Genomic DNA, 8,651 nt, shown 5'->3' with positions numbered 1-8,651 from the left:
AGGACCTACTCGCACCCGAGTCAAATAACACTAGGGCAGGCACAGAGTTCACAAGGAAAGTACCTACGCATATAATAACATAAGCATGGCATCTCGACATTAAAATAAATACATGAATTACAGCATACCTGCCACAACATCGGGCGCAGCGCGGACCTCCTCCGCAGTCAGCTGAAAGGCTCTCCCCCGAGCCCTCGGGGCCTCGGCCTTCACCGGTCGAGTCGCAGTAGCTATGGCAGCAGGTGCAGATCCCTGAAGAAGCTGAGGGCACTCGGCCTTCCGATGGCCTGTCTGGTTGCAATGAAAGCAAACCGTAAACCCCTTGGGGCACTCCCTAGCAATGTGACCTTCCTTGCCATACTTGTAGCAAGCACCAGATCGACACGCCCCATCGTGACCCTTGCCGCACTTTCCGCAAGTGCGGCCCTTCGAACCTCCTGTCCTCGAATCGGCGGACTTTACCCGCTTGGCTGCCGGCTGAGACTGAGCCGGCCGCCGGTCCACCCGCTGAGACTCGGCCTCCTCCCTAGCCTGGGTATCCAACTCGATCTCGCGCTTCCTGGCGTTTTCCTGAAGCTCAGCAAAAGTATGGTAGGTGGAGTTTGACACAAACTCCCGGATATCCCTCCTCAATACACCCAAGTACCGGCTCATCCGAGCCTAATCAGTGGACACCAACTCGGGGCAGAACATCGCCCTCTCATGAAACTTTCGCGTGATCACCGCTACAGAATCAGTACCCTGCTTGAGGGTCAAGAACTCCTGAACCAATCGTTCCCTCTCCACCAGGGGAACGTACTCGTCCCTGAACATAGCAGTAAACCCCTCCCATGTCACTGCTGTAATCTCTGCCAAAGTGAAGTTCGCCGTCACGAACTTCCACCAATCCTTCGCTCCCAGACGGAGCTGGTTCAAAGCGAACCGTACCCTCAGGTGCTCCGGGCATGAACAAGTGTAGAAGCACCCCTCTATATCTGCGATCCACCTCATCGCAGCAATCGGATCCTGCATCCCATCGAACTCAGGTGGCTTCGTGTTGCTGAACTCCCGGAACAGCAACGAGTCACCCCCCTGTGGCCTGGCAGCGGCCACAGCTGCGGTAGCTGCAGCGGCTGCAGCTTCAGTCAATGTGGCGTACCGCTCCTCAAACGTCTCCATCAGGGTGGTCTTAATAGACCCAAACATCTCCGGGATCTCAGCCCAGATCGCCGCAGCTACCTCCTCGTGAATCATCTGACGAATCTCCTCGTCACTCACACCGCTCAAACTCGCTCCATGGCGTGGTCTAACCATGATGTCTCTGAAATACAACATAAAACTATCAGAGACTCCATCGAGTATAATCGCACTCGATAACACAACCCTACTCAGTCTCCGATATCCAGGGATTCTTACTTGGGCCTCCCACTGACCCGGTGTCTTCGGTAGTACGGGCCCAATACTACCGACCACACCGCATCAGCATTCATCCCAAATCTTCCTCCCCAAACCCCGGATAGTGAGTACTCTACTTCTGTTATGCACTATCTACCCGCACACTAGCAAAGCATCTCATATCGGCAAACTTCCCTAGACTAAGGCATCACAAATCAGGCCACTCTAGTCCTATCATGAATACCTAGTCTTCTAGCATGCATAACAATTCATATCATATAATATTGTAAGGTATTTTGGGGATCTTTACCGTTCGGGCGCTGACTGATCGTACACACTGCTTCTTTCTTGCTTACCACCAAACCATTTACAAGCGTTTATGCCTTTATTTAAAAAGCTTTTCTCAAATCCTCGGTTTGAGTTCAGTTACTCCCGAAGGTGCACCCGAATCCCTCAAACCAAGGCTCTGATACCAATTGTAACAACGCAAATTTCCAAACAAAATTTTCATTTTAAAAATAAAGTATTTTCATTCAAGACAAGGCATAAATAATTTAAGTGTCATGTCAAATACAAATTGTCTAAATCCCAAGATCATAAAAACATTCTCCAGTGTGTACAGATCACGCCGGCGCCTTCCCACGGTCCTCGTTAGTACCTGAAACACATACATAACAACTGTAAGCATAAATGCTTAGTGAGTTCCCCAATATACAACTTACGCACATACGTCTTTCCAGGCCCTGACCTTTCGGTCCATGTGTCTCAGGGGACTTCCGTCCCTGCTGGGTAAACCTTCCGGTCCTACCCACGCCGACCTTCTGGTCCATAACACAACGTCTTCCGGCCCATAACATGATCGCCTTCCGGCCCATAACATAATGCCTTCCGGCCCATAATATAATCGCCTTCCGGCCCATAACATACATAGCACATATAACAAATAACTTACCACATATAGCATACATATCACATATCATATCTGACCTTCCGGTCACACAGTCAAACCCTTCCGGGTACAGTATAGTGAGAAGACTCACCTCGTGAATGCTGAAAGCTAGCAATTCCTGAAATCACTCGTGCACAATCCGCCGAGCCACAATCTCCCTATAACATCATATATCTCTTATTAACACTTATCTCTTCTAAGTTTGACTATCCCTAAGAAGTCAGACTTAGGTTAACTCTGGTCAACGGTCAACGGTCAACGGTCAACTCGACCGGACTCGGCGAGTGCCATGGCGACTCGGCGAGTCTAGACGTCCTCCAATTCTCTAAGATTCCCTTTCGACTCGTCGAGTATCCTCCTTGACCCGACGAGTTGCTCCTGGAAGAATCGCGGGGCCACCCCGACTCAACTCGCCGAGTCTGAAGAACAACTCGACGAGTTCCAGTAAATCTTCAAGCTACTCGCTGAGTCTGTTCATCGAACTCGGCGAGTCCATGCCATGCAACCGCTCAAACTGCATCCTAAGGTCAGAACTGCTCCGACCATTCCTAGGTCTGGCCTTCCTAGGCTGATCCATCACGTAAAGTCCTCATTTCAGTGCTCATGATACACCCCATGATTCATAATTCACATTTTGACCTAAGGCATAAGGATTCCAATCCAAAACCTTCATCAATTCCCGAAATGCACAGGCATGGGACATTCTGGACCTCCAAAGGTCCCAATACAGGGTTACAATCGTTTAGGGGACTAGGGTAACATTCAATCTAATCACAAAAGGGTTCCATAAACCCTAAATCCATAAATACATCAACATAGCAGAGTATACTCGAATTCTTACATGGATGATGTATTCTCTGTGTCCCCAATCCTCAGAATGTGACTCCCTTGTTGTTCCTTTAGCCAAGCCCTTCTCTTCCTTGCACAACAACTCTTCTATAATCAACAATGGCCTATAATCCTTGCTCCAGATGCACACAATCGATTTAGGGTTCTTCTCAGAAGGCTAAAATGAACAATGACGGCCAATAAGTCCCTTTTATACGTCCCAAACCTGAACGGTTAGGGTTTTCGCTAAACAGCGCAGACTCGCCGAGTCCATATCTGGACTCGTCGAGTCCAGTCGCGAACCCGTGACCAGGTCTGCGATCCTACTCGGCGAGTCTAGGCTCCAACTCGCCGAGTCCCCTCTTAAAACACCCCAAAACATAATTTTAACAATACCTGAGATTTCGGGCTGTTACATTCGAGTTTTGGGGGAAAGAAGAGGAAGAAACTCTTACCTAGAACCGAAAAACCTGGTTACTTTGATGAAGGGAGCCGACGATAGAGGAGGAGGCGTCGTTGGAGGAGTTGCCTCCGATGGAAGGAGGTAGCTCGGAGAGGGTGAGAGGGAGAAGTGGACGCGAAGAGAAAGTGGGCGCTTGTCTGGTGAAGGCAAAGGAAATTAACGAGCGTTCATAGGGCACAAAAGGAAAGACATGTTATTTTTTAAATTCAGGTTTCACATCTGAAAGTTTAAGAGGCAATTAGAAAATTAAGATATAAAAAATAGGATCCTAACAAACAAGCTGGATCTGAATTTTTAAGAGCCTACCTCTTAATTTTCCAATTAAAAGGTAAACAAACAGGCCCTTAATTATTTTGTATGATGTTTGGTTTTGAACAAAATTCTAGTTGCTAGCAATTTATCATTAAGGGGCATTGTTTTAAACTCTATTGTTTGTCTGTTATGTGGTTTAGAGAAGGAAATTGTGGACCATCTTTTTTTGAGATGTGAGTTCTAGGTTCACATTAGGTTTTGGTTCGTGGCTTGGAGCAACTCATTGTCCTTGATTCCTTACAACAAAGAGGATCTTCTCACTTTCTTAGAAAACTCGTTTCATGGACAGAAAAGAAGGAAACTCATGGTAGCTTTATTATTTTGAGAAGTGTCGTTAATTTGGAAAACTCGTAATAATTTAGTATTCAAGAGAAAAATGTGTTTTTCATTAAAAACGACGAATGAGATTCAATTAGTTGTATTTAACTGGATCAAAAATAGATCTCTATAAATATAATTGTTGGTTTGATCGGTGTTTTCCCAATTTATTGCTTGTAACTTGTTATGTTTGTTCTCTTGTTTCTCCCGCATCTTGCTAGTATTTTAATACAATTGTCGCAAATATATATATATATATATATATATATATATATATATATATATATATATATATATATATATATATATATATATATAAAATAAACATTTTGTCTGACATTCTAAAATCTTATCAAAATAAGTCCATGTACAATTACTTTAGTACTTTTATGAGTTTATCATCTTACAATAATTCACAATAATGAACAATAATCAAAATAACCATAATGTCATCATTCAAAGCTAAACAATAATGAAATCCAACCAAACTACATGATTCTCTTTTCGTAGCAAGCAATTAGTTCGATAACAACGTTGCCATGCAAAAACCAACGAACCATAACGATTCAACATTCCAATTTAGCATAAAATCATAACCAAACTATCATCTTTTTTTTTTCTTTCTCAAACATCAAACATAAACCTATTATACTTCAGACATACAATGTGCCATCGTTTTGGTACCCTACAAGATCTTTACAACATACATCCAAAAATTAAAGCTACGGAGACTCCCGACACTCACATTTTTAGCGCCAAATGAGGCATTTTCAACACATTTGAGTGGATTAGACAACAAAAAAAAAATCTTAACCGATAGATACATGGAGTCCTTGATTTTCTCTCCAAAAAAGTAAACATGTCATACAAATGCATGCAGATAAAACTGTGTCTAGCTGATGTGAGGCTACAGACATCTAACATAACAATCTATTCAACGTAAACACATAAAATACACATTTCACGAGTATTTTCGTGTTTTATTCTTCCCCCCGTGTCTCACTGTTGGGGAGTACATCGATGAAGACAAACCACGATGAAGCTCGGCTTTATCCTTAGTGAAGGCCCTTTGGACATCTTCTTTAAGTTCAACAAATCGAGTTCTTTTTATTTCTTGTTCTTCTGGAGTACCCTTCTCCAGGTAAAATAGATCCGGTAGATCGTCCTCCATGAACTTATCAAGAACCTCCGAACAATGAGGAAAATAACGCCTACCCGTCTCCACTGTATCCACAAAAGATATTTTTAGGCTTATGTTAACTTGTTGTACTTACTTTTCGAGAAATAGCAATGTCTCAATACGAGAGATTAGAAGTGTAATGTTGTATTTTGGTACAATTTTCAAAGTAAGCAAACTTAATAAGAAAAAAATTGAAAATACAATGTTAAAAGTTAAAACATAAAGAAATGAAAGTTAGTTAGTATGATGCTATAATCAACTATTAAATTGAGAATTTACCTGTTCTTAAAAGAGCTTCCATTCTTGAAAACAATCTTTTGTTTTGTACCGTTGGTGTTTCATTCAAATCCATCTCCCTTAAATTACCATTTGACCCTTTTGACGCCAAGAGACCCGGAAACTCCGAGGTTGTTTGGGCATGTGCGATTTCCATAGCTAGTTTAGCTTCCGAAGGAAACAATAATCTTGCAAACGCCACTGCATAACACATTAGGGTTAAATGCAAGAAATAGCAACCTACTTTAACTTATTTTCTTTTACTATAGCATTGTACTTTCAAGAATCTACCACATTATTACAATGTCATCCAAATAATATAATTGGGTAGATTTTTCAAATTACAAGGTTGTGCTTACAAAAAAAAGTGAAAAGTACAATGAATGAAACTTGGATGAAGATATAAGTTGCCAAAATTACCTCGATTTTCCAAGTAAAGCAACTTCATATGCAAATCATCTGCAACAGCGGAAGAACAAACCGAAACATCTCCCACCATAGGATTCCTCTTAATCTCCCTCTCCAAAACATCAATACACATCCAATCTTTATTCCTTTCTTGCCCTCGTTCAATCTTCACATTATAATCCTTTGGTCTCGTTAACCTCCGACAAATACTCACAGCACTTTGCCCATCAGCCGTCATCTCCGCCGCCACCGCCCCTTTACTCAAAAGCGAGACAATAATCGACGGCTCCCTCCGCATCGCCGCCACATGCAGCACTGTGTACCCTCGCGCGTTCCTCAAATTGACATCCGCGAGATTCAAATCGAGAATCTGCTTCGCGACTTCTTGATTACAATACGCGACTGCGTAATGCAAAGCGAACGCTTCGTTTAATGTGATGTTTGACTCGGTCAAAATTAGTTTGACGAGTTCGACATCGTCGCAATCGAGGGCTTTGTGTATGCTTTTGATTCGTTTTTCACGTAATGCGTCTTCATCGGATTCGACTGTGTGCTCGTGTTCAGGGTTGCGAATTGATTTGATGATTTGGAAGACTTCGAATGGAAGCTCTTTTTGGAGGCAAACGTTGTCGAGATCTGAGCGCGATATACGATCGATACAACGAGTTGAAACATGTTGTAATTGGCAGTGAAAGGCGACAACGAGGATCGGGATTACGTCTTCTACGAGAGCTTTGTCGATGAAATTGAGAAGTCGACGCTGAATATTCGAAAATGAAAGAACTATCAAATCGTAAACTTCCAATTTTAATCGTTAGATGATCAATTTCAATTTGTCTTATACCTGAAAAAGCGAAACCAACTCCGGAATTTGAAAAACCGAAGCTGCATAAGTCAATTCAACTGCAAAATTAATAGCAGGGCGACAAGCATCATGGAGGCATCCATCATCCACACAAGTTGAAACCTCTGGGGGAGATGACTTCAATTTTCCAGTATAAATATAACTTAAAAATACAAGAAAAGCATCATATCCAACATTCCCATATGGCAACAATTCACTCATGTTGTATTTCGGTTTCCCATCCTTTTCAACACACCCTTTACTTTCCTTAAACAAATCGCTAAAGAACTTGCTTCTAGTAGCTAAGATACACCTATGAATGCCTACTGGAATCCCCTCAATAACAACTTCGGCATCGCTGTAATCAGAATCGGAATCAGACAAGAGCTTCTCTAAATTTGAGCTGAGTTTGTTTAAGCTAATGATTTCAAGATTTGGGCGTGTATCAGGGATTGGAGAAGAGCCGTTGGATATGTGAGATGATGAGGTGAAGCTTATCGATGATGATGGTTCTGATGAATATGCCATGGATTAAAGTCGAATTCCCAGTATGGAAATGAAAAAATCACATGAAAAAAGATTTTTAGGGGTTAAAAATAGAAACTTTTATGGCTAAAAAGAAAGAGCTCAGATTCCTAACATGAAAGAAGATCAAGGGTTAAGGTCAAATCTTGGAACTTCCATAGATGAAGAACAAGAACTCAAACCACAAAGAACGTTTTGCTATGATATAGTTGGAAAGGACATATAATGGATCAAATCAAGGCTTATAAATGTTCAAGTGAAAAATCAAAGTCAAGGTCAACTTTAGAGATTCTGAAATCCGAGCAGCAAGACCACAAAGCACTTGAAGAGATTAGTGGCAGAGAATATAATGAAACCCACAAACTGATGGATCTTAAATGATTATACTGCCCTTTTATCAAACTAAGATCGAGAAATTTCCATATTTTTTGCTACAAATTTATGGTAGAACAAAGGCCTAACACCCCAAATCAAATCAGCTTTTCCTGATTCTGAGATTAAACCCATAGCATGAATCTTCATCAAAACGTACATAAACCCCCGAAACTTGATCGAATCAGCTATACACAGAGTAACAAATCTACTACCAGAACCCTAATCCCCAAATCTATTCTTCTTTTCGTATTTCCAACGAATACCCAGAAAAAATAATCACTCAATAAGCAAAACCCATGTGGAAAAAAACGAAATTAACGTCGAGAAACGGTAAAAACGAAACAACCTAATAGAACCTGATGATTGCTGTATGGAAGAAACTTCAAAATACTTGCGAAGAAGCTGTCGAGGAAAATGAGAAGTTTCGTAGGTAGCAAAAAGAGAAAGGGTTTTCTTGTAAAATTTAGAAAATATTTTGTCGGCTTGCGAAGGGAAATACTCAATGGAGATGAGGTGAAGCAGTTGAGTTGAGGTGACGACGATGATGGCGTAAGGTTGGCTTGCCGCGTTTTGCATACGCAGTATACGACGTCACTTCAGCGTTGTAAATGCTTATGAAGTCTTTTTGAAACGAATAATTGCATTAAATATTTAGGACGCCAATCTAAGACAAAACTTCATAAGTGGTCCTTGTGGTTTTAATTTTACAAATTCTTCACAAAATCTGAAGTGTCTCTTTAATTTTAAAAAACTTTATGGATGGTTTTGTAATTTTAAAACTTTTAACGTTCAGTCTTTA

The 8,651-nt window shown here is 41.5% G+C and overlaps 1 protein-coding gene across 1 annotated transcript; it reads right to left on the bottom strand.

The window, feature by feature from the left end:
• Positions 1 to 5,053: 5,053 nt before the first annotated feature.
• On the bottom strand, positions 5,054 to 8,440 carry LOC111900143 (BTB/POZ domain and ankyrin repeat-containing protein NPR1). Its single transcript, XM_023896014.3, has 4 exons — positions 6,953 to 8,440; positions 6,121 to 6,868; positions 5,704 to 5,901; positions 5,054 to 5,468 (listed from the first exon to the last, which is right to left on the bottom strand). Exons 1-4 carry the CDS (start codon positions 7,478 to 7,480, stop codon positions 5,206 to 5,208), a joined length of 1,737 nt encoding a protein of 578 aa, XP_023751782.1. The 5' UTR covers positions 7,481 to 8,440; the 3' UTR covers positions 5,054 to 5,205.
• Between the last annotated feature and the right edge of the window lie 211 nt (positions 8,441 to 8,651).

This window comes from Lactuca sativa, chromosome 8, assembly GCF_002870075.4.
Source record: "Lactuca sativa cultivar Salinas chromosome 8, Lsat_Salinas_v11, whole genome shotgun sequence".
In the NCBI taxonomy this organism is placed as follows: Eukaryota; Viridiplantae; Streptophyta; class Magnoliopsida; order Asterales; family Asteraceae; genus Lactuca; species Lactuca sativa.
Note: the sequence above shows the minus strand (reverse complement) of the source record. Positions and strands in the feature narration are given on the sequence as shown.

Bases quoted from the DNA above. Each gene is read 5' to 3' on its own strand.
- LOC111900143 (XM_023896014.3), bottom strand. From the start codon at position 7,480: ATGGCATATTCATCAGAACCATCATCATCGATAAGCTTCACCTCATCA. The intron at 6,869-6,952 runs GTATAAGACAAA...TCGAATATTCAG, and splicing joins AGTTGGTTTCGCTTTTTCAG to CGTCGACTTCTCAATTTCAT. The intron at 5,902-6,120 runs GTAATTTTGGCA...TGTGTTATGCAG, and splicing joins GCTTTACTTGGAAAATCGAG to TGGCGTTTGCAAGATTATTG.